Here is a 26,607-nt window from a genome sequence, read left to right on the forward strand (position 1 = left end):
CAGGCTCCACCTGTCTCTGGCTTTTCTTTAATGACTATAAACATTCCACTGCTTTTCTCACAGCTTTGACAAATGGACTGTCAACTGTGAACCTCCTTTAAACTGTGAAAATGTCATGGTGCCTTTCTGTGCTCCACAGCTTGTCTTGGACGGTGGTTACGTGGCTATCAAGTCGCTAAAACTCATCTAACTTCCCAGCTATGCCTTCTGGTCTATGTTAATTATAGCTTTTCTGTGCCTATACAAGTTTTGAGTTGTATTTCACTTCACTGTATCTGCTGTCTGTTTAAAGAACCAGGCAACGACATGCCTCACTCACCATTGCAGTTGCTAGTCTAGTCTCCTTGTCAGACTTTGGCTTTTTATGAAGGCGTTCAATGTCCCGAAGAGAAAGTAACTCACCCCTTGGGTAAAGAAAAAAATCGTAATATCAAACACGGATAGAATTCCTCTTCCTGTACCTTTCATAATCACGTGAGCCGACTGAGGACCTGGTGCACGTGCCGTCTTACCTGCGCTCCTCATCACTGTCTATTTCGATGTATTTCCTCTTTTGGGCTTTCCCAGGGGCAGCGTCGAGCTCTTTCCTCATTTGGGCCATTCGGATTTTCTGGAAGTCTTCCTGACTTAACACTCGGCTAGTGCTGACGGCCGCCGCTTTGGCCTTCCGCTCCTCCAGGGGCATGCTGTTCAGTTTCTCGGACTTGAGAGAACACAACACAGGCTTAAACGGCCATTAGCTCTACTGAGAGCATAGCCCCTCAACACTTGGAACAAGAACTTTTAGGACTTACGATCTCTTTCTGTTCTTCGTCGGAAGAATGGTGCACGTCAACCCATTCACCATCAGAATCTGCCTCGTCACTGAGACTGGCACTCTCCCAGCCATCTGCATGAAAAAGAGTGTGTCAGCACCCCTGCCTTCTGTTCAGCGCTCATGGTACACTGAGGTAAATCAAGCGAAAGAAAACTTAGGTAATGAACTTCAAGTAGGTGCTCACCAAGAGTTGAGTAGTAGTATTGTTAAATAAGTCACATCAATTTAATTTAGCGACGAGTTGACTCACTGGAAAAGACTCTGATGCTGGGAAAGGTTGGGGGCGGGAGGAGAAGGGGACGACGGAGAATGAGATGGCTGGATGGCATCACCGACTCTGTGGACACGAGTTTGAGTGTACTCCGGGAGTTGGTGATGGACAGGGAGGCCTGGCGTGCTGTGATTCATGGGGTCGCGGAGAGTCGGACACGACTGAGCGACTGAACTGAACTGAACTGAACTGAAGCATCCACCATGAGCCAAAATTTGACAATCTTTCTCTGACTGTCGTGACTCAACAAAAGAGGAGTAGATTCTCAAGTTACATAACCTGCTCCAGGCCAAAAAACTGCTAGAAATGCAGGCTATGCTGAAATTAGGAAAATCACCTGTGACTCCACAGCCCATGTTCTTTCCACCAAACCAATCACGTCCATCAAAACTGTACCTGTATATTTACAGTGACTGCATATGAGTTATTTAACTTTTCTAAGCATACTTTCCTCTCAGTGGACACCCACATTTCGTAAGACGGTGTCCTAGCTCTGAGGCATGGCACACACCACTCATGAGAAGGCCCCAACTCTATCTCTAGTCTCACAGCTTTCTGTGCATCGCCTCGTATCCTACATTCTAAAAGTTGCCTAAATCCTTTGTCTGGAAAGTCTCCACTACTCTACAACTGCTCACTCAGCATTCAAAGTATGACTCATGGCTCAACATTTCCTTGAAGCTTTTATTGAACCTCTGAGGCATACCTGACCTCTCTCCAGCCCTTGTACCTGACTTTAATCATAAATCCTGTTAATGCTTTATTAGCCGTTTATGAAAAATTCTCAAGGACAGGAACCATGTCATTCATCTTTGCTTTGACAGAGGCTGGCTCATAGCTAATGTTTACGAAAGTTTTGTTGAAATAATGAACGAACAGGAAGAAGACTGGACTCAAATAACCAATGCAATAAATGCTAACCTTGGAAATCAGAACAGGGTTTCTCAAACATTCCTCAACAAGTTCAACAAGTATTCACCTTCAATGGGAGGATTGCTAGAGACTGTAATCCTCACCATTTTTTCTAGGCAATAACAACAACAAAACCCATTATCCTTCCCAAGTATCAAACAGCATGCCCTTGATAAGGGGCAGCCAATCTGAAGGACACAAAAAGACATTTCCTACACTAGAATGTCAGTTTCCTTAGAGCAGGAACCACGCCCATCAACACCCATCAATACCTGCAATGCCCGCAGCAGTAGTCATTACTGTTAACATCAGCAGAATGAATGTCCAAACAGTATAAAGATTTCAAGGTCAATACAGACACAGCAGGAGTGATTCTGTCCTGAATAATGGTGCAATAAAAACAAACCTTCATCGCCTTCAGCAGTTTCTTCTTCGTTTTCAACTTCCAGAATTTCTGCTCCTGGAATGTAATTTTTAGCATCCAGTTCTCCATATTCTTGCACTCTTGCTTCTATGGAGGCTTCTGTAGGTTTACCCTAAAGGAAAGGAACTAGTTTTTTGCTTAGACAGCAAAACATCATTCATGAAAAGGATTCTCTAGGATTATGAACTCAGAAGAATCACAAAAAATGGAAGCAAATGAATGACAAAAACAGTTCACCAATGTCTTGGGTCAAAGTAAATTCCCTCTCAAAACTTTGCCCACTGTTTTCTTGCTTTCTTCTGAACCATCCCAGGAAACTTTGATTCTTAAGTCTCAAGATCTCTGCTTCTGTTACCTACATACATCTCATTTCCTCCCACCTCAATAGAGGTAGCATCTGGTTAAGCATTAGCCTGTTCAATGCTGTCATCAGATACAGATCTGAAAAGGTCTATTAGACTCACTCAGTATCAAAGAGCATATACCAACTATAAAATAGTTAAGGAATAGTATTCAACTTTATTCTGAGTTTAAAGAATAAAACTACGTGTATCACCAACACTCTGAATAGAAGCATCAGAAATGTGCTCAGTTGCGCCCGACTCTTTGCAACCCCACCTAGTTCAGCCCTGACGGCCTGACTGTAGCCCCCCCAGGCTCCTCTGTTCATGGGATTTCCCAGGCAAGAAAACTGGAGTGGGCTGCCATTTCCTACTCCAAGCACCAGAAATACTCAAACTCAAATTGCAGGAAATGACTCTCACTTTCTGAGACCAAATCCTTGATCAACGTATGTACACTTCACCTACCCGGAATTTTTTTTGTAACATCTGAGGATTCAGTGTTCGGAAAAGCTGAATCAAAGTTCTAGCAGACATCATCACATCTGGAAAATAACAGCTTTAACTAGAAACTTCAGAGCAAAGAGTCTATTGAGACAAAAATGAGATACTCTATACTCCTTCATCTACTGAGAATAATACAGCACTTACTCTTATCTTTGTGTGTTTTATACTGAGCCAGGTCTTGAAGAAGTTCCTCAGTCATGGCTAAAGGACATCGAGCTGTTATCTCTTTTATAGCATTGATTCTAAAAAAAGAAAAAATGAGATTAAAAAAACCCAGCAGTTTCATGTGGTTCAACCTAAGAAGATTTTCTAAAAAGACTAAATCACAAGGAATATAAGGTCGGTTTCATAGGGCTGAGGTCTCTTAACACCACAGCAAGGTGGAATGTGGGAGTGAGCAGCCTCAGAAGGGTTTGTTTCCACACAGTTTACTGCTACTTCCTCTATTAGAATAAGCAACACTGTCACCTATAAAACACAGGCATGCCTCGGACATAGTGCAGGTCTGCTTCCAGAACAATGAAATACAGCAAGTCACATATGGTTTTTGGTTTCCCAGTGTATATAAAATTATGTTTCAACTATATTGTAGTTCATTAAATGTGCAACAGCATTATGTCTAAGAAAAAAATGTACATACCCTTAATTAAGGCTTCCCTGGTGGTTTAGATGGTAAAGCGTCTGCCTACAATGCGGGAGACCCGGCTTTGATCCCTGGGTCGGGAAGAACTTCTGGAGAAGGAAATGGCAACCCACTCCAGTATTCTTGCCTGGAAAATCCCATGGACGGAGGAGCGTGGTAGGCTATAGTCCATGGGGTCACAAAGAGTCGGACATGACTGAGCTACTTCACTTTCACCTTTAATTAAAACATACTTTACTGCTAAAAATGCTAACCTTCATCTGAACCTTCAGTGAGGCATAATCTTTATGCTGGTAGATTACCAAAACGTTACAGAGAGACACGGAGCGAGCAAATGCTGTTGGAAAGATGTCGCCAATAGACTTTCCCCACACAAAGCTGCCACAGACCTTCAATGTGTAAAGCATAGGGCAATAAAGGGAGGTGGGCTTGTACATGTTGGCAGCATTTATTCGCCAACTCTAGGGGAAACTGTATTAGGTCAAGTAAAAGTCTTTTTTTTTTTTTAAATTGGAGGATAACTGCTTTACAATGTTTTGTTGGTTTCTACTGCAAGGAGATCCAACCAGTCCATTCTAGAGGAGATCAATCCTGGGTGTTCACTGGAAGGACTGATGCTAAAGCTGAAACTGCAATACTTTGGCCACCTCATGCGACGAGTTGACTCACTGGAAAAGACTCTGATGCTGGGAAACGTTGGGGGTGGGAGGAGAAGGGGACGACAGAGAATGAGATGGCTGGATGGCATCACCGACTCTGTGGACATGAGTTTGAGTGAACTCCGGGAGTTGGTGATGGACAGGGAGGCCTGGCACGCTGTGATTCATGGGGTCGCAGAGAGTCGGACACGACTGAGCGACTGAACTGAACTGAACTGAGGCCCACTGATGTCTCTGCAAATGAATCAGCTTCATTCCTTTTTATGGCTGAGGGATTGGGGGTGGGAGGAGACGGGGACGACAGAGAATGAGATGGCTGGATGGCATCACTGACTTGATGGACATGAGTTTGAGTGAACTCCGGGAGTTGGTGATGGACAGGGAGGCCTGGCATGCTGTGATTCATGGGGTCACAAAGAGTCGGACACGACTGTGTGACTGAACTGAACTGAACTGAACTGACCGTACATCAACACGAATCAGTCATAATTACATATACATCCCCTCCCCTCCCCCATTCCACCCAAAAAGTTAGTCTTTAGGGCTGTTATCTCCCAGCAATCTTTTTCCAAGTGAGATAAAAAGCAGCTGTTCGGCATACTGCTTAGTTATCAGGACAGACTGGACATCCTAAACCAGTGCTCACACTCACTAAGTGTTTCTGAATTAATCAAAAAGGTCACTGAACTGCTTTGGGACTAAAGAATCATTTAATAATGAATCATTTATTCCAGGAAGACAGGAATTTAGGGTAGCAGACAGGAAAAAATATTTAGACTGCACAACAAGCATTCATTTGAAAGAATAAAAAGCTAGTTAAAAAACTAAATGTTGATTAGAAGGACAGAAATCTTTTCTCTGACTCAAAATTCCAACCAATAAATTAAAAAATTACCAAGAGAAGAAGAAAAATACTGAGAAGGCTGAAGTATATGTTAAGTTTTTCTCAGAGGGCACATTTTAGCTGAAATTTCACATCTTGGTAATAGAAAGCAAGCCAGTAGGTGAAAACCACAGCCACTGCCTCCAGCCACATGCTACATACCCTACTGTCATGACTTCTCCAGAGTTCTTGTCAGTAACAAAATTGTTGGCCACAGTCATGAGCAATGACTGGATGATCTGAATGGGATGGAAAGAAAGGATATGAGTATTGGTAACATGTCTCCACCTACTCAAACGCTTGGCGATGAAGGGATGATACACCATCACAGTGGAAAAACTGCCCTCCACCTTCGGTTTGTGAGGTGGAAGGATTGAGACTGAGGAAGACAGAAAAGTACTCTACTTTGGGTGTCAGCTGTCTTCTTGGCTATTCTGAGATTAAATCTGGCTCTCCTTTAATCTAAGTTTTCAACACTGGTTAAAAATGTGCTTTGACCCAGGTTTATCCAACACTGTTTTAATCAAAGAAAGGAACTACCAGCTTGGAAAAATAATCACTATATAAATTCACTGATATTCTTGCCTTCTCCAGGATAAAATTTGGCTACTAAACAAAACAAGAATTCTCAACCACTGGTTCCAAACAATCTTTATTTTCTATAGTAAAATGTTTTTATTTCTAAAAGTAAACTTCTCTATATAAGTCTCCTTAAGAGCTAGTGTCTCTTCTACTCAGTTTAAGAAGTGGGGAGGACTGTAATCTCTGTGGGAAAAGCCACCATGATATACTCAGTGGCACTGCTATGTACTCACTAGATCCTGACAGAAGTTTAAGAGTTCTCACCTCTGGGGGTACTAAGTGATGAGACGCTTGTGCAGCAAACAGAAGGATCTTCGTGACTTCTAACAATGTAAGAGATCATAAGCCATGGTCAGTCAGTTTACAGCCCTGTCTCAGGACCACAGCAAACATGGCGAGCACACACACCGGCCTTGGTGCTCCTGTTGATCACTCCGTCTGGACCACCCAACCCTCGGACATCTGCGTGACTCACTGCCTTGCTTCCTGCTCAACTGCAGCCTCATCAAAATGTCTCTCCTGACCACATAATCCAAACAGAACCCACTCCGGCACTTTCTATTCCCCTTACCTGCTTCCTTTTTTCTCAAAATACTTATCTTCACCTGGACATACAACACTCTGTGGATCTCCCTCTAGAATGTAAGCTCTATGAAGGTAAGAGCAATACTTTATGCACACTGATGTCTAATGCAGTGCTTACTAGGAATCACTAAATAAATGAAAATATATAAATATACACATACACACACACTCTCCCTTTAAAGAAGCAATATATATAAAGATTCTGCCTGCAATGCAGGGGACCCGGGTTTGATTCCTGGGTCAGGAAGATCCCCTGAAGAAGGAAATGGCAATCCACTCCAGTATTCTTGCCTGGAGAATCCCATGGACAGATGGCTACAGTCTATAGGGTCACAAGAGTTGGACACAGTAACTGTAATTCCAAAAGACTCTGAACGGTTATTCTAACCCCAAGGCCACTAAAGGAACACAGCAAGTGGAAGTCTTACCTCTCTGGTGAGGCTGTAGAAACCTCTGCACAAAGGGGTAGAAGTTGAAGAGAAAAAGCTGTGGAGAAAAGAATGCACAAACTTAATATATAAACTCTGCTGAGATGCAGTTTCAATGCTCCATGATGTAATTATATCACCAAGCTTAACTAACTGGGAGTCATTTTTTTTTCCCCGCTCAACAAGTATGAGTGATCCAGGATGATTCAGTGCACTGTATTAACCAAGGAAAGGAAGGCTATGTTCCTATCCTCATTATTGCAAGGCAGAAAGTGTACACAAAACCAAGGGAAGAAAGGCAGTCAAAATGCAACATTCTACTTTTAAATTGGTGTGGCTACAGAGCAATTTTTTAGTCTTCAAAGGTAATAGTAATTCAAACCTGAATAGCTAGTGTAATCTGATCACCAAAAAAACCCACAGTCTAGTTTTGTTATTGGATACCAATCGAACCACACTGGAGAAATTACTCTGAGCTCCACCTAGATGGGGGCTCCAAAATCACTGCAGATGGTGACTGCAGCCATGAAATTAAAAGACACTTACTCCTTGGAAGGAAAGTTATGATCAACCTAGACAGCATATTGAAAAGCAGAGACATTACTTTGCCAACAAAGGTCTCTCTAGCCAAGGCTATGATTTTTCCAGTAGTCATGTATGCATGTGAGAGTTGGACTATAAAGAAAGTTGAGTGCTGAAGAATTGATGCTTTTGAACTGTGGTACTGGAGAAGACTCTTGAGAGTCCCTTGGACTGCAAAGAGTTCCAACCAGTCCATCCTAAAGGAGATCAGTCCTGGGTGTTCATTGGAAGGACTGATGTTGAAGCTGAAACTCATTTGAAAAGACCCTGATGCTGGGAAAGATTGAAGACAGGAGGAGAAGGGGACGACAGAGAATGAGATGGCTGGATGGCATCACTGACTGAATGGACATGAGCTTGAGTAAACTCCGGGAGTTGGTGATGGACAGGGGGGCCTGGCGTGCTGTGATTCATGGGGTTGCAAAGAGTTGGACACAACTGAGTGACTGAATTGAACTGAACTACCTAGATGAAAGTGATGAGGATCCAGTTATTAAAGCAACTGTAATCTTTAACTTCAAGAAGAAAACTTTGGAGATGGCCTAGTCTTTTTCAAAGCTCATCATGTGAGAATAATTTTTTTTTCTATTTTAGTCACAGAGCAAAAGTAGGACCGGAAAACTAAATGGCAAGACTTGTGTTTGATATAGAGATGGATGTTTAATTGCAGTCAGTTGTGAAGCTCCAGTTTTCATTTCCATCAAATCAGACTTCAGTTACGAATCACTTTTGCTTTTCTATTAGCTCAAATTCATGTGTGACTTGAAATTACTACACAAATGTAACAAGAATTGACTGGATGATCCTGCTTTAGAACTGCAGCCCATGGAGAAAAAGCAATTTATTCTTAAAATGTTAAATTTTTCTTTTAGAAATGGAATAAGTATATTCACTCAAGTCTACTCTCATTTTTATCTTGGTATCTGTCTATACTGCATGATATTCAATAAAGAAGCCTCTACTACTTTTTTTTTTTTTAATAAAGCAACATATTCAATGACAATCTGAAGAGAACTAATCACAAGAGCAAAATGACAAGAACAACCTCAGTGCTCATTTCTTCATGACCTGAATTTTGGAGAATTCCTCCTGTTCTATAAAGGCAGATAGTCTGAGTATGTTTGAGGTTTCCATATGTATACACAGTATACATACATTATACCACCAAAGAGTTCGTGCAATCTTATTTAATATCAAATGAATAATCAGAGAATTCAGCTTTGTTAAGTGAGTAAGCTGGAAGTCAGGAAAGCTATGAAGGGGTAAATGGTGAAACATAGAAACAGTTGATAAAAGTATGTGGGCTGTGTTGATTCAGAAAAAAGTATAAGTGAAACAAAGGTAAATAAAAGGAAGTTAAAAAAAAGAACAAAACAGTCTGTCTATAAACTGAATACGTGTACGATTCAACCTTCATACTTACTGATAAGGAAAAGTGACAAAAACAGCTGTTTTCTAGTGAAAGATTTTATCCTTTTGTAAACTATATGGGTTGAAATGGTATGCGAGGATAAAATTAAGCCACCGCTCTACCTTAGTGTACTTTTACCAAGAATAATTCTACTTCTAATATTCATCAAGAGAAACTCAATGCAATTCAAACCTCGTGAATTCCCACCAATCTGGAGATGAGGTTCATGAGCATCATCTTCACTTCAAACCTCTCCTTGGAGCTCTCCAGCTGCTTCAGTAGCTTTTCTGCAAAATCTGCAAAGAAGAAAATGATCAGAGACATATACTGTGGGCCCATGGTCTGCACAATTATTATCCAATGACTGTAGAGAAAAGCAGTAGTTTGATCATTGACTCTAGCGTGATTGTGCCTGAAATCACTCTGCAGAACCAGGATGGTATGACAGGACAGGTGAAAACACTTACACACAAGCAAATATACCTTCAAAGGTGCCCAAAGTTAAGTCTTAAGGATTCCCAAGATTTTCAGCATCAACATTTGAGTGACTGTTTGACAAACACTCTAAGACCCTGCTTCTTAAATGTGGTCTACAGACCACCCACAGCTGTCCACTGTGTAGCTTATTACAAACACTGAAACTCAGGACCTATCCCCAAACCTACTGAAAATCAGAATCTGTACTTTAATAGGATCCCACAGTGGTTTGTATATGCCGTAAAGTTTGAGGAACATTGACTGAGAGGAAGGGTCAGTAAACTGGACCACAGAAAGCACTTAAAAGCCCCATTGTCAGGGGAGGGATAGATTTGGAGTTTGGGATTGACATGTAAAACACACTGTTATGTTTAAAATAGATAACCAACAGGGATCTACTCTAAAACAAACAAAACAACAACCCCATTGCCCAATCATACCCCATATCAACTAATCAGTCTCTGGGAATAACAAGACCTAAGTACCAGCATAGTTTCATAAAATTCCCCAACTGATTTCATGTGCAATCTAGTTTGAGAACTAGTGTTCTTGAACAGGTTTCCCAAATTTTAGGTTTCCACCCGCCGGTTTTAAAACAAAACAAAACGGGAATAACAAGAGATTGTTAATTTTTCATTTGGTCAAGTACAATGTCCTGCTATTACTGCATTATGAGAGACATGAATTGCGAAGAGAGCTGTTCCCCCACATTTTTCTTATTTTGCTGTGGGCTGGGAATCCCTGCTTTAGAACATAATTCTTTAGGCCACAACCAACAGGCAACATTTTAGCATTTATTTATTAAGTGCCAGGGATTTTATATTCTCTGATAACCTAGAAGTTAGGAAGCTAAATAGGCAGATAAAGCCAACAAGGAACTTGGGAGGTCATAATTATAGTACCTTGGGGATCATGAATCAAGTGAATAGCTGAGAAGTTAAACACCTCTGGTTTTTTCTTCTTTTTATGTTTCTGAAAGAAAGGGAGAGGAAAATATTTACATTCTGAATTATAGTGAAGAGGCCCTAGGCTGTTACCAAGTCTATCACACTATTTAAAAAGAAAAAAAAAAAAAAAAATCTTTGTTCCAAAAACCTTTCTTTCAACTAGAAGAACTAAAGGTGCTTTAAGTCTTCTAAGAGTCAGCTTGGGAATGTTCCAGCTATTAGCACCTGTGAGATTTATAGGGATTTGGAAATATAAACATTAAAAAACAAACTAGGGGCAAATTAATGACTTCAAATAATCACTACAAAATATAAGATTTACTTAATTTGTGTTCTCTTCTGAGAAGACATGATCAAAACAAATAAAAATGAATTTAATCAAATTAATTTTCAAGTCACAGACTTTGCTAGAGCTGAGAACAATTATTCATCTAAAAAAATCGGGCTTAAAAATTCATCACACATTTCTAAGTCTTTAACAAAAATGCTACTTTATTTCAAATGCCTAAAAGCTTTTGCTAAAGACCACTTATTGTGCATTTTAATGAATTCCATCTCCTTTCCTAGGTATGAGTCTCACCTTGAGGACTTTCATAGCCTTTTCCAACTTTTTCTTGTTTTTAGAGCTTTTCTTCCCAGTGGAATACTGCACAAGCAGGTCTCTTGCTGTTGGTCCTTCATCCTGAAGAAAAAACTACTTTGTAAAACCATCAACAAGGAAAATCTGCATAAGAGCAGAGAATAACCCTTGCATAAGAGCAGAGAATAACCCTTTCAGTCACTTCTTTGTATTTGTACTTTTTCCATGAAGCTATGAAAAATAAACACAACTTTAAAAAAAATGAATAAAATATATGCCCATGTGCAGAAACAGGCACATACGAAGATTTCCACTACAGCACTAACTTGCTTTTCTGCTTTGAGTTTTTATTGAAGTATAATATATAGACAGAAGGCAAGTATGTTTTTATTTGAAGGAAAAAAACAAACCTGGAAACAAGTCTTTATCAATAGGGAAATGCTGAATCTACACTACATTCATTGCATATTCTGAAACGTTATGTGGAGGTTAAAATACTGAGCTAGATCTATATGTACAAGTAGAAGACTATCCAAAGGCACTGATACATCTATCGATCTATATATATGTCATCACAAAGAAAACACGGTGCAAAATAAAATATATTGTTTATATATATTTTAAAAACAGACTACACACATAAGACAATATGTACACATGTCCACATAAATATGCATGAGAAACGAACGGTTATCTGTGAAAACGGAGGTGGGAAAGGAATAAGAAAGGACTGAGAAAACTTTTATTATATCTATAACATCTGAAATTTTTTACAGTAGGAATGTATTGTTCATACATTATTTAATAAAATAATAACTAAACAAATTACAAGATGTTATTTCATATTCCAGTATTATTACCAAAATGCAAAAATGAGAAGGGACTTTTTTTGGAATTTTTCATCTTAATAGAAGTATTTTTAACAAAAAAAAATTTCATGACATCATAAATCCTGATTCTTCCTTTTAAAGATGCCATACCACCCAGGGCTTCCCAGGTGGCGCTAATGGTAAAGAACCTGCTTGCCAATGCAGGAGATACAGAGATGTGAGTTGGATCCCTGGGTTGGGAAGATCCACTGAAGGAGGGCATGGCAACCCACTCCAGTGTTCTTGCCCGGAGAATTCCATGGACAGAGGAGCCTGGCAGGCTATAGTCTTTAGGGTCACAGAGTCGGATATGACTGAAGAGACTTAGAACACACACACGCATACAACTTTCTTTCTCCACTCTATAAACTTCCATGATGTTTAACCTCAAAAATATATTGGCAGTCATTTTTATTCTAGGTTTAAACAGTGAGATATAGGTACAGCTTTAGAAAGAACAAGACTGAATGAATCTCAGTTCTATTAGTTATTTAACCAATCTTACTGAAGATTTTGTCCATTCAGGACAAAATCTAAATAGAACAAAATCTCAGCATGGCAGAACTCAATAATGGATAAAGGTAGCATAGAAGTTTCTAACTTTAACGATATACTCTGAGAACAATAATAAAACCTGATAAACTGTAAAGTTCAAAAGTATCTGTGGTTAAACTAACCTCAGATTCTGAGTCACTGTCTTGTTTCTCCTCTTCATCTTTCCCAAGGAAGAATGTCAAAGCAGCAACTAATATCTAAAGACCAGTTCAGACAAAGTCAATTACTCATCCCAGCTTACAACAAAGAATAAATACTTCTGTCTATATTTTATACATGCATATGAACTAGGATGTGAAGGGGGGTGGAGAGAAGAATGGTAGGATTTGGGCTCATCTTTCTTAGCCAGGCTCTACATGGCTGTTATCCTTTAAGCAGCCGGTCAAGAACTTCTACATCCCCCATAAGAAAAGTGATACAGCCCTTCTAACAGAAAGTCAAACATGCCCTTAAATTTCTTTCAGCTTTGTCTGAGCCCAATAAAAGAACAGTCAAGAATTACAGGGGAAAACATAAAATAAATGCTAAGGCTTTAATAGCATTTTAAAAAGTCTTAATTTTGTTTGACTGTTCTAGAGCACAGATAAACCAGGGAAGCAGCCTGAGCACAGTTTTGACAGTGTGTCTGCACACCACCGCTCCCTTGCACACCCACTTCTCTCCTTCACCTTTCAGCTAGAGAAGGAACTACCTACCGATGGTGTCTTCACACAGCCCTGCAGGAGCTCACCTTGGTGACCTTAGAGAAACAGGCCGTTGTGATCACATTGACAGTTTTGGCGTCATTCCTGGGGGAAGATAGTTGAGTGTTTTAAAGTAAATTTTCATTCTACTGTACTTGGCAGCATAGACAATGGCACAAAATAAATAATAAACACTTCTGACATGTTAAAATTTATAGTTTGTACTATTTCAAAAAGTCATGGGTTGGTAAATAGCCAACTATAGGTGAACATTTCTAGCCCACTTTAATTCTAGCCCAGTTGTGTGTCAGAAAGCTATGCAGACATTAAAAAGTGGGTTTTTTTGAAGGATTTTAAATGACATATAAACCCTGCTGCTGCTGCTAAGTTGCTTCAGTTGTGTCTGACTCTGTGCGACCCCATAGACGGCAGCCCACCAGGCTCCCCCATCCCTGGGATTCTCCAGGCAAGAACACTGGAGTGGGTTGCCATTTCCTTCTCCAATATAAACCCTACTCAAGATAAATTGGGGGGGAGAAAATAAGAAAAACTACAATACAGCAAAAATTCCAACCATACTTCAACATTCATATTAAAGAAAAGACAAGAGGAAATATCATATTAAATGTGATTATCTCCTTGTGACCCTATAGACCTTAGCCTGCCAAGCTCCTCTGTCCATTAGATTTCCCAAGCAAGAATACTGGAATGGGTTGCCATTTCCTTTTCCAGGGGATCTTCCCAACCCAGGGATTGAACCCATGTCTCTTTGTCTCTGGCATTAGCAGGTGGGGGTCCTCTGTATTTTTACTTCCAACTTAATCTATATCAGTGATATATTAAAGAGCTCAAAATCAAGAAATATATTTGCGTATATGTTCTGTGGTAATTACAGATGTATACAAGCCTATTTGTCAAGAGATAAGTACATATATATTACCAGATGTTTCTTCTGTAGAGTTCAATCATGACATCCAAAGATATTTTGGCTGCAGTTGCATTGCTATCTCTTAACATGGTATACATGAAATTCTGCAATACCTGAAGGAAAAGTGGAGAAAGAAGGCTCAATATATTGCACAATACTGCAGTGCAATGCTGCAAACATGGAAAACAAAAGGGTACTTACTATATTCACTTTATTGTTCTTATGTTTTGCATTTATATTCTTGATATCAGTCACAATATGAGTGTATAAAGTCTGTGGAAAAGAAACAAAAACATGCAAATCAACCGACATTTCTAATCTCACTTTATTTGGAGAGAAATATAAATGTACAGGAGGATTTAGTTTACCCGTTTTTCATTCTATCACAAAAGAGACAAAAAACAAACATAACAAAAAAAGCAGCTAAACGAAAGTTACCCTCAAAAGGTTAAATATAGAGGTACATGACCAACAAATCCACTCCTGGTTAAATTCCCAAGAGATATGAAAATATATTTCCAATGTTTACACAAATATTCACAGTAGCATTATTCTTAACAGCCAGAAAGTGAAAACAACATAAATGTTCATTAACTGATGAGTGAATAAACAAAAAGTGGTATAACCAGACAATGAAACATTATTTGGCAACAAAAAGGAATGAGGTGCTGACACAAGCTACAACATGGAGGTACTCTGAAACACTATGCTAAGTGAAAGAAGCCAGTCACAAAAAGCGCACATTATATGATTCCATTTATAAGAAACATGCAGAGTAGGCAAATCTGTAGCGACCAAGAGTACATTGGTGGTTGCCTAGGGCTGGGACAGATGGGAGGACAGATGGGAGGACGGGAGTAACTGCTAATGGGAATGAGGTTTCTTTCAAGGTTCAGTTCAGTTCAAGGTTATGATGTCTAAAATCGACTGTGATGGTTGCAAAACTCTGAATGTACTAAACACCAATGAATTGTACACTTTAAATGGATGAACTGTATGTGAATTACACTATTATTTCAATAAAATCGTTATTTTTTTTAAACAGGAAAGTTACTCCCCTCAGTTCAGCTCAGTTCAGTCACTCAGTCGCGTCCGACTCTGCGACCCCGTGAATCATAGCACGCCAGGCCTCCCTGTCCATCACCAACTCCTGGAGTTCACTCAAACTCATGTCCATCGAGTCGGTGATGCCATCCAGCCATCTCATTCTCTGTCGTCCCCTTCTCCTCCCGCCCCCAATCCCTCACAGCATCAGAGTCTTTTCCAGTGAGTCAATTTGTCGCATGAGGTGGCCAAAGCACTGGAGTTTCAGCTTTAGCATCAGTCCTTCCAATGAACACCCAGGACTGATCTCCTTTAGAATGGACTGGTTGGACGTCCTTGCAGTCCAAGGGACTCTCAAGAATCTTCTCCAACATCACAGTTCAAAAGCATCAATTCTTCGGCGCTCAGCTTTCTTCACAGTCCAACTCTCACATCCATACATGACCACTGGAAGAACCATAGCCTTGAGTAGACGAACCTTTGTTGGCAAAGTAATGTCTCTGCTTTTTAATACGCTGTCTAGGTTGGTCATAACTTTCCTTCCAAGGAGTAAGCGTCTTTTAATTTCATGGCTGTAATCACCATCCGCAGTGATTTTGGAGCCCAGAAAAATAAAATTACTCCCCTAAACGCATGCAAATATTGGTACCCAAAATATGGATTACTTTTATTCCACAAGTTAGATCAAGAGGTATAATTGCTAAAATCAAATGAATACAGTCTCTTAACACTTTGAAAAAAAATTTAAGTTAATGAATGTAAACTTTAGTTTCTCTTTCTGAAAATTCTTTCACAAACCTTCAGCTCCTGGTCTAACTTATATATAAAATCACATAAAGTGATTTTATGTAAAGCAAACATAAAGTCACAGGGAAATATAAATAACAAAAAAGGTCTGTCTTAGCTGGTCAGTACCATGCAGCGGAAAAGGGACTGGGCTCTAGAGCTAGGCTGCCTGGTTTATGCTCCTGCAGGAGCTGTGTGACCTGCGCACATTACTCTCTCTCTGTGCCTTGAATTTTTCATCTGTGAAAAAATAACAATAATAAGCCCTATCTCATAGCACTTTGTGAGTAAAAAATATGTAAAATGCTCTGAAAATGGTAACCCAGCAAAAAGTAAACAATGAACATTAGCTATTACCACTATATTGCCCTGCACACAATGCTCAACTTTTTCCTATTAAAATTATTTCTTAGCTGTTTCCAATGATACGAAGCCTCAAGAATTCAAGAGACTCCAAACTATAAGTTTTATGTCACTGCAAGGAAAAATGACATATGGGGGTAGGGAGTGGTTTTGTTCTTTACCTTTCGCAGAAGCTTATCGTGGCAACGTAGAAGTTCAAAGAAGAGTTCCAGCAAACTTGATGGATTGATGAGATTCTTATTTCTCAGCAAGATTAAAGCTTTGCAAAATGTCTCAGGAAAAGAAAAAAAAATACTATAAGACAATGATAAAGATGACAAAATGGAGGAGGAACATCCCCAAACTGCTTAGTATCTTCTACTAACTAGGTGTTATTCCAGGCATTGGAACAGAACAGGAAGTCTCTGCCCTTGTGGATCTTACACTGGGGGTGGAGCAGAAGAGGGGACAGACAAGCAAGTAAGCATACTAACAGGTGAATCTCAGGAAGGAAATAAAACAGGGTGGTATAATTACTACACAGTGACTGAGGGAGGGCTCCTTTACACAGGAGGTCAAGGAGGTACCAACATAAAATGCTAGTGATCAGTGAATCCACAGACATAAGAAAGGTGGGGAACAATAACATAATACACTAAACTGGAATAATCAATCTGAATTTGTGACTTTACAAGGCACTTTTTTTTTGAAGTACTGTTAGCAGTAAGAACAGCCCAATGGCAGTTGCAGCACTCTCACTGGGGTACCCTTAACCCCCCGAATTTTGGCCTCTAACACGATTCTCCATTAGATGGAACAAGCGATCCTTGGCGAATAGTTGATTTCAAGTCTTGGGGCAGACAAAACAGCAGGAAAGGATTTGGAACTATTTCTGCCAGAATGCAAGGATGCTTTCAAACACATCATGAGCATGGTTAAAAGGACTGGCCAGGTTGTGACAATTTGAACTTAAATAATAGGTACCTATGATGTCAAAGATAGAGAAATAGAAATTTTATTAAATATGCAAATGTTATTTAAAAATAACATAATAAATAAATAATAAACCATGATTTCATTAAGTAAGTAAATGTTAATATACATGTGTATTTTGTTTCTTCCACTAAAAAAACACAGTTGATTATACCTATGTAAGCAGGAAAGAGTGAACAAAAATTTGGGAATGATTCAAAAAGTCCTAGAAAAATAGCAAATAGGCTAGGAAAAAGTCCAGGAGTTGAAAAGGATTGGTGGTTACCACTACAGCTAATTAAAACAGAATTACCATTGTGTTCTAATGATTCCTCTAAAGAGGAATACTAATTATACTGATTCAATCCCTTGTTTCCTAGAAATCTCCTAATTTTTAAAAAACCTACTAGTCATCATAAAACACTACAAAGAAATAATACACACATTTATTTAACAATGCCTGCAGACCAATTTGGTTGGATACTGTTAGCACACAAAACAAAGAAAACCTAATTACTTGGAAAGACAGTAAGTCTCTACACTCAAAATCTGTATGGCCCACAAGGACTTGAAAAATCCATGACATAAGTAAAAGTCTTCCATAATGGTTCAAGTCTGAAGCCTCTCAGGCTGTGCTGAGAAGGTACTCTTTTTCTTTGGGGCCTAACCAAATTAAGATAATTCTAGAGAAGTATAAAAATACAATTATAGAAAGCTTGGGAAAATGAAAGAATAAGTTGAGAATATAAGAATAAGATTATAAGAATAAGAAAATGAAAATGAAAGAATAAGTTGAATCTACAGACTTAGCATTTTTATAAGTTTTGGTAAAGGATATTAGTATGCTTTGTGACCATAATTTTTGTGTAAGTTCTACCAGCTGTAAAGATGTTTGAAAAGCTGATGTATAAGTTTTAAATAATGCCTCTGATTGGGTTCCCTAGCATCAGAGCGCAATTCACTGGAGGTTTCTCCAGTGTGTGCTCTTTTCTAGAAAGGAAGGAAAGAAAGCACGAGAAGGCAGAGAAAAAAGCTGGGCAAGGATGTATCTGTGGCTGGAGACAAGCTTTAGTCTGATTACAGAGAAGCCCTGGAGTTGGATCCACCCTGTGGGAAGGGTTGGGCTCTTGAACCTCTGGGTTAGTCTAGACCTACGGGCTGGAAGGGCCACCCCTCAAGGGCTAGGGCTCCTATTCAGCTGAAGACAGTGCTCTAGAGAAAGGGCAGCTGGGGGCCATCACACCTGATATTCTCTATAGGTGGAAGCACTAGCCAAGTAAAAGGGACCCAATGTCAAGTCACCCAAGTAACAATGTTTAAAAATGCACAAACTGGCTACTTACTGGATAAATGTCTCAATTCAGCTTTATAAATACTATAAGTTGTAATTAGGGTTCTTCATGCATATGAGATTTGAATGACTAAGAGGAATCACCTACTCAAAACGGGGAAAAGACATCCTGGCAGGGTTAGCAGGCTGGCAGAACAGAGAGATCAGAGGGGAATGTAGCAGAAAGGGAGAGGAGGTCAGAAACACAAGCAGGAAGCAGATCATGTAAGGATTTACAGGCTAAGTTAGTAAGTTGAGTTGTTTTCTGTGTAAATGAGAAGCACAGATGAGTTTTAATGAACGGGTGACACACTGATCAATGGTTTAGAAAGATGTTTAGATGACAGACGGTTCTCATTTAAATATCAACACATATTATATCCACATATGATCACAGAACAATTTATCAACCCAAGTACTGGTCCTACCATTCGGAGATCTGGATCCAAGACCGTATGGTTGTAGGAGAGAAGATCTTTCAGTTCTTGAGGAAAGTTACTTAAATGTTCCGGATAACAGTGACTAATCTGTAACAAAGCAAAGGCTCTTCTGAAGTTTTCCTTTCTCTGCTATAATTCATACGCACAGATTAAGGATGTTCTGCAAAAGGAGAGTAAAAGGCTATGTTTCACAGAAGTAGATGCTCCAAGTCATCTCTTTCTCTTCTACACACTAATCTCTCTGACTCCTTTCATATTTCTTCTAGTCTTAGTAAATTATATGACATGATTCAGAATCTGCTTTTATGATGAATTTGAAGAAAACAAACAGTTTGAAAGCTTTTTTTGCTCTGGTTGGTTCTGTGAAAAGTTCCAGTGAAATCCTCTAACAGAGGAGAAAAATAAAATTTGCAAAAAGGGAAAGTAAAAAAAAAATTTTTAAAAAATAGGTTTCCAATTACAAATAGAATGAGATTGGGTATAAGTGGGAAAATATTCTGCAAGCTGTGTGCAACTGGTCTGTGATTTACCTCCCCCCCACCCCGCAAAAAAAAAAAAACCTTCTTACCTGAGCCATAAACATCACCAGCTCTGCCAGTTCTTTCCTGGGTTTATTTGGTTGTAATTTGAAAATCTCCACATTGGACTTGTAGTGATTATACTGCTGTAGAAACTGTAGAAAAATAAAATTTAAATTGGTCACCTTCTATCACAAGACTTTCTCAGTACAGAAAAAAAAAATTACTTAGAAATCTTTGATAGTGGCATTGAGAAAAAGATGTGGTAAAGGTATGTAAAAACACTATGTTTTCCTTTATCAGTATTCTTCAAAATGAGTTTTGAAAAATCTGTGCACATCACAGGTAATCTAAAGACCCTTTCCCTTAGCTTTAAAAATCTAGGTCTAAAGATATGAAGAACAGTGAAACAAGAGTCAACGACTCAGATCTGGCTCTATACTGCCATTTACTATCTAAATGATCCTCTACTGTATTGTCTATGATATGGAGCCCCAACACCTGCAAAAACATATGAATCAGAAAATGGGCAATAAAATGTAAAATTACATCTCAAGTATATGAAGCTCTCCAGTCAAAATTTCCTTCTTCTTTTAAATAATAATTATGATTTTACCCTGGACTTCTAGATAAGATGTGTTAATAGGCAAAAGCAATAGACAGACACACAGAAATAATACTGATAACAGCTCCCCTTTATTCAGTACTTGCTATGTGCCAAACTCATCATGTACATTATTTCATTTAATTATGTTTAATTTGAATAACAAACCAATAATCTAATGCTGGAACTCCCGAGCTCTCAGTTCTCTGCCCTACACCCACTCTCCATGCCTAGGTCATGGCTTCAAACGATGCGTGTTTCTGTGAGATAGAGAGGGAGAGAATGGAGAAGAGGGGGAAGGGGAGGGGAGAAAGAGGGACACTTAGGATGAATATTTTTTTATATTACCACCCCTGACTGGTTCAGTGAACTCCAAATTCACGTACACAACTGACAGTTGAGCTGTCTAACAGACATCTTAAACTTAGCTTGGTTAAAACACATGACCCCGATTTCCCTTCAAAACTGCTAGGCCTCCAGTTTTCTCCAAGAGTAGGAATCAAAGAGGGAGACCTGCAGCCCCTACGTGCTTCAGCTAAGACCCTACTTCTCTTGACTCCACAATGCCACTGACAAGTGAAGAGAGGGCCCCATTACTCAGAGTCCTCCTGGCAAGATCCTTATCCCACTTCTTCCCTAGATGACTACAAAATAATTAAAAAGGTATTTTTATCTGTATAGCTCACTACCATAGTCCCAGTACCGAGTACACAATAGGTACTAAATAGTATTTGTCAAATACCCAGACACAGAAATAAAAACACATGAATCATTCTTCCTTCCTTTTTCCTTATGCCCCATGTCCACTCCATCTGGAAGTTCTACTAGCTCCATTTCTCCATTTCCATGAGAGCCAGTCTCAATCTGTTCACTTCTCTCCACTTCTGTTGATAATTCCAGGGGTACCACCAACCCTCACCTAGGCCATTCTGACAGCTATTACATTAGTTACCCTGCTTGCAATCTTGCTGCTCAACAACCTATAACCTCCAGAGTAAATTTTTAATAATATATATCAGATCATGTCAGACATCTGCTTAAAACTCTTCAATGGCTCCCTAACACACCAAGAGTAAAATCTTAACTCTTTACCAAGTTTTCAAGGGCCCCACATGACCCAATCTCTGTCTGCCTGCATTTCCCAGGTCATATTACACTACTCTTGTCTGTGTTCATTACATGTTAGCCACACCGGCCGCCTCTCTACCTCTTCTCCACTGAAAGCTTCTACACTTCCTATTCTCCCTATCTAGAATGTTCTTGATCTGTCTCAATATCACAGCAGAAAAGCCTTCCCTGTTTATGGCAGCCAAATCAAAAGCCTCCAATCCTAACATATTCATATCCAGTTTTACTTTCTTCATAACTCTTACCACTCTATGTCTTCCATCATTAGAATATAAATCCAAGAGAAGAAGGCTCTCATATCTTATTTATCATTGCATCCTGAGTGTTTGGTGGTGGTGACTGAGTTGGTAAGTCGTGTCTGACTTTTTGCAACCCGATGGCCTGCAGTGTGCCAGGCTCCTGGAAATTAGAATTTTCCAGGCAAGAATACTGGAGTGGGTTGCCATTTCCTTTTCCAGGGGATATTCCCAACCCAGGGATCAAACCTGTGTCTCTTGCATCTCCTGCTTGGCAGGTGGATTCTTTACCACTGAGCCACCTGGGAAGCCCAGTACCCTGAGTGCTTAGAATTATAAATACTAACACACAGGAGATACAATATGTGTGAATTTGTATAAGAATTTCTTAAGGGAATGGATGGGTACTCCTCTGAGGTAGCTATTATCTCTTCACACATTATAATACACATAGGCTCAGGTGGTTAAATCTCTGGTTATACAATTGGTCAATAGCAAGCCCAGAGTCGGAGAAGGCAACGGCAACCCACTCCAGTACTCTTGCCTGGCAAATCCCATGGACGGAGGAGCCTGGTAGGCTGCAGTCCATGGGGTCGCTAAGAGTCGGACATGACTGAGCGACTTCATTGTCACTTTTCACTTTCATGCATTGGAGAAGGAATGCCTGGAGAATCCCAGGGACAGGGAGCCTTGTGGGCTGCCGTTTATGGGGTCGCACAGAGTTGGACGTGACTGAAGCAACTTAGGGCTTCCCTGGTGGCTCAGAGGTTAAAGCGTCTGCCTCCAATGCGGGAGACCCGGGTTCGATCCCTGGGTCGGGAAGATCCCCTGGAGAAGGAAACGGTAACCCACTCCAGTATTCTTGCCTGGAGAATCCCATGGACGGAGAAGCCTGGTAGGCTACAGTCCACGGGGTCGCAAAGAGTCTGACACGACTGAGCGACGGAACGGAACGGAAGCAACTTAGCAGCTGCAGCAGCAGGCCCAGAGTACAGAGTTAGTGCTGAAACCAGTGCTTTTAAATACAGCATTGTATAGACTCTCAACTATGCTTTGTCTAATGGTTTATGCTGGGCTGTGCTTAGTTGCTCAGTCATGTCCGATTCTTTGCAACCCCATGGACTACATGTAGTCCGCCAGGCTCCTCTGTACATGGGGATTCTCCAGGCAAGAATACTGGAGCAGGTTGCCACGCCCTCCTCCATGGGATCTTCCCAACACAGGGATCGAACCCAGGTCTACCGCATTACAGGTGGATTCTTCACGGTCTGAACCACCAGGGAAGCCCAAGAATACTGGAGTGGGTAGCCTATCCCTTCTCCAGGGAAACTTCTCCACCCAGAAATCAAACCAGAGTCTCTTGCATTGCAGGCGGATGCTTTACCAGCTGAGCTACTGTGGAAGCCCCTAAGGTTTTCACTGCTTTACACATCTCAAATCCTCACCTACATTACTTAACTTCTTGTATTTGTTCCTCTTTATTTCCACTCCCTTGAATCTTTCAAAAGGCTCTCTCTGCTGGTGATCTAAACCACTGAGACCATAAGTGCTGCAGTCCATGGCATCACAAAGTTGGATTCAACTTAACCACTGAACAACAACAACAATAATAGTTCACATAAATATTTCTAAGTGAAAATCTGAAGGAGAAGAGGAAATGAGAATGGCAATCAAAAGACGAATAATTATGTTAGCCATTTGCACAAACAATTGCAGCAGATAACTGTTTAATGCCTGTCAGATAAATGGGTGTCGGAAGAAAGCACGTGCCAAATTAATATCAAAATCATCACTTTCATTTTGTCACTTCTCAGCTCAAACACGCGTAATGTTCACAATTTGTATCAGGTCAGTATACAAAGCCCGTCACAGTCTGGATCTAATCTCTAATTTTTAACTTTGTCTTTTCCCGACTTAAATTCTGACATCCAGGTCATGCCAGCTTCTGATGAGACTGAATCTGGTTTTAAATATATATACCAAGCTAAAAAAGACCCTGATGCTGGGAAAGATTGAAAGCAGGAGAAGGGGACAACGGGATGAGATGGTTGGACTGCATCACCGACTCATGTAACGGACATGAGTTTGAGCAAGCTCCGGGAGAAGGTGAAGGACAGGGAAGCCTGGCATGTTGGAGTACAGGGGTTCGCAAAGAGTGGACACGACTGAACGACTGAACACCTCCACCACCAAGCAAGCGCCTGTGTCTGTCCCGTACACTTGAGAATCCGCCCCCTTCCCAACACAGTCCCTGGCACAGAACGCCGGCTCCCGTAAACAGACTTAGATTCAAAGTATTCCAACAAAAGTTTCATCAAGTGTTAATGACTAATTCAATTTAGGGGTTTCAGAAAACAAAAGGCTTGAGAAAGTTATCTGGAAGTCGGAGATTAGGGGGTGGACCATTTGTCTCTCCACCTCAGTAAGTTCCGGAGATAAAGCAAAATGAGGTCTTTTAAAAGGTGTTTCTGTAGCAGCGGGGTCTACCGAGCAAGCAGAAAATCCAAACAGGCAGCAGATTTCAAGGGGTGGGAAAAGAACCCTGAGCCATGTCTCTCCCTTAACCTCTTTTCTCCTCGCGGGGAACCCCTGAACTTAAGAGACGAACACGCGGCGAGCCAGAATCCCGGATACGTCCCACGCGTCGCTAGAGCCAGCGTCTCCACCCGGGTTTCCAGCGTCACCGCGCCGCATTCCCACCTCCTCCACGTAGGCCGGCGGGTCCCGCTTGATCAGATTCTGTAACTGCGGAAGGTTGCTGGGCAGCTTGTTATTGTTTCTGCTAGACATGTTGGCGGCTGACTGGCTCCGCGACCAGCAGTTTTAAGAAAACCCCACAACGCCGGCAACTTCCAACCGACTTAGCGGCGGTTCGGAGTCGTGCTTCCGTGTACGACCGGAAACAGCACGTGGGTAGCTCGGCGGGCGGCGCCCTGTTGGTTCGTCAAGCGAGCTTAACTACGGGAGCCTCAAAGTGTCAAACTTACTCTCGCGGCCGACCTGCTCTGCCAACGGTGTATTGATTTTTACCCCCCTCCTTCAGCCAACCCGGCTACTACCTGCTGCTGCTGCTTCAGTCGTGTGCGACCCCATAGAGGGCAGCCCACTAGTCTCCTCTGTCCCTGGGATTCTCCAGGCAAGAACAGTGGAGTGGGTTGCCATTTCCTTCTCCAATGCATGAAAGTGAAAAGTGAAAGTGAAGTCGCTCAGTCGTCCCCGACTCTTAGCGACCCCATGGACTGCAGCCTACCAGGCTCCTCCGTCCATGGGATCTTCCAGGCTAGAGTACTGGAGTGGGGTGCCATTGCCCTCTCTGCTGCTACTACCTAGCGTCGCTGAAATAATCTGAAATGCGAAGACCCCCCCCCCACACACACAATAGTTTATTTCACTATCCCAACACTCATGAAACAGACAGACGAAACTTAATAGTTACCCAAACAAACAAACAAAAAACCCTCACAGCCTAAAGTTTTAAAGAAAGTTGAGCGCTGAAGAATTGATGCTTTTCGACAAAGCTGTTGGAGAAGACTCTCGAGAGCCCCTTGGACTGAAAGGAGATCAAACCAGTCCATCCTAAAGGAAATCAGCCCTGAATATTCATTGGAAGGATTGATGCTGAAGCGAAACTCCAACGCTTTGGCCACCTGATGAGAAGAAGTGAGTCACTGAGAAAGATTGAAGGGAGGAAGAGAAAGGGACGACAGAGGGTCAGATGGTTGGATGGCATCACCCACTCGATGGACATGAGTTTGAGTAAACTCCAGGAGTTGGTGACGGATAGGGAAGCCTGGCGTGCTGCAGTCCATGGGGTCACAAAGAGTCGGACAAGACTGAGCGACTGAACTGAACTGAAAGTTAGAAGCGAAGTGTCGATGGGGCGTAGATGGGTGGTTGTGAGCTGAGTCACTTCAGTCGTGTCCGACTCTGGGACCCTATGGACCGTAGCCCGCCAGGCTCCTCTGTCCATGGGATTTTCCAGGCAAGAATACTGGATTGGGTTGCCATTTCCTTCTCCAGGTCTCTTTTCTGCCCAGGGCTTTTCTCTACCCCGGGATCTAACCCGCATTACCTGCATCTCGTGCATTGGCAGGCTGATTCTTTACCACTGGAGCCCCCTGGGAAGCCTCTGGGGAGTAGACAGCACTACCCTATTTTAGAGAGAGTGAAAAAGATCAATGAGGGGCATAAACTAGTTTTCCTGTATAATTTAAAATACCTGTTCTTGTGTTGTTTTTAATTGTTTCAACCCAAGTGGCACAGTGGTAATGAATTTGCCTGCCAATGCAGGAGACACAGGAGATGCAAGTTGGATCCCTGGGCCGAGAGGATCCCCTGGAGAAGGAAATGGCAACCCTCCAGTATTCTTGCCTGGAGAATCCCATGGACAGAGGACTGGAGGGAATCCCATGGACTGGAAGGCTACAGTCCACTGGGTCGCAGAGTCTGATAGGGCTGAAGCGACTTAGCAAGCACTCAACGTGACTCAGGAAAAGAATGGATAAAATATAGTCATGTTGACTGGTTTAAAATGAATTTGTATTTAAAACACCACTTTTGTTAAAACCTTTGTAAGTACTGTTCTCCAAGAGTTTTAAATTCAGATTCTGTTCATTCAAAAAGAGTACATTTCCACAATTTCAAAGTATGCAAAAATAAATATGTGGAGAATGAATTAATCCCTCACCCTGTTCCAAGCACTTCACTTGTATTGAATCCTGAGAAGAGCCCTCTAAAATAGGTGCTAAAATTACCCGTACTTTGCAGATGAGGAAACAGGCTGGGACAAGTTGACTGCCTAAGTTCATAGCAGGTGAGGAAGCTGGGATTTCAGTCCAGGCAGACGTGATCATAACTAGATGAGAAAGAAAAATGTAGCCTGATAGTTGTCAGCTGGTTAGCTGGTCTGGCATCAATAGATGGACAGTGGTATTCCCCTGCTTAATATAAGCAGTTTCACAGAACACCAGCGTCAGTCCAGGTCATCTGCGGCCGTGTCTGAATGAGCCAAAAAAGAAGACAACTCTGTAATCACATCTAGGCACAAGCAAGTTCAAGAACTCTGTGTAAACCACTTTCAGTTTTTCAGCTACACTTGGAGAAGGACTATTCTACCTATCATT

The 26,607-nt window shown here is 41.0% G+C and overlaps 1 protein-coding gene across 2 annotated transcripts in view; it reads right to left on the reverse strand.

The window, feature by feature from the left end:
- Positions 1-24,375, reverse strand: part of SDAD1 (SDA1 domain containing 1) — a 35,126-nt gene extending 10,751 nt beyond the window's left edge. The window contains exons 1-20 of one of the 2 annotated variants that reach the window (XM_088836395.1): positions 24,185-24,200; positions 19,567-19,671; positions 18,987-19,158; positions 16,439-16,549; positions 14,286-14,357; positions 14,097-14,197; positions 13,204-13,261; positions 12,596-12,670; positions 11,050-11,151; positions 10,425-10,494; positions 9,238-9,341; positions 7,053-7,110; positions 6,304-6,362; positions 5,620-5,696; positions 3,417-3,514; positions 3,234-3,310; positions 2,407-2,536; positions 795-889; positions 513-703; positions 320-404 (exon numbers count right to left, since the gene is read on the reverse strand). In XM_088836395.1, the coding sequence (XP_088692521.1) occupies positions 320-404; positions 513-703; positions 795-889; positions 2,407-2,536; positions 3,234-3,310; positions 3,417-3,514; positions 5,620-5,696; positions 6,304-6,362; positions 7,053-7,110; positions 9,238-9,341; positions 10,425-10,494; positions 11,050-11,151; positions 12,596-12,670; positions 13,204-13,261; positions 14,097-14,197; positions 14,286-14,357; positions 16,439-16,549; positions 18,987-18,989 (1,566 nt within the window). In that variant the 5' untranslated portion in view covers positions 18,990-19,158; positions 19,567-19,671; positions 24,185-24,200. Of the gene's footprint in view, positions 1-319; positions 405-512; positions 704-794; positions 890-2,406; positions 2,537-3,233; positions 3,311-3,416; positions 3,515-5,619; positions 5,697-6,303; positions 6,363-7,052; positions 7,111-9,237; positions 9,342-10,424; positions 10,495-11,049; positions 11,152-12,595; positions 12,671-13,203; positions 13,262-14,096; positions 14,198-14,285; positions 14,358-16,438; positions 16,550-18,986; positions 19,159-19,566; positions 19,672-24,184 lie in introns of both variants that reach the window. The other variant, XM_088836394.1, reaches the window with a different exon arrangement.
- Positions 24,376-26,607: the final 2,232 nt, after the last annotated feature.

The sequence above is a fragment of the Moschus berezovskii genome, chromosome 5 (genome assembly GCF_049115385.1).
Source record: "Moschus berezovskii isolate FMDL1 chromosome 5, NW_MosBer_1.0, whole genome shotgun sequence".
Lineage (NCBI taxonomy): Eukaryota > Metazoa > Chordata > Mammalia > Artiodactyla > Moschidae > Moschus > Moschus berezovskii.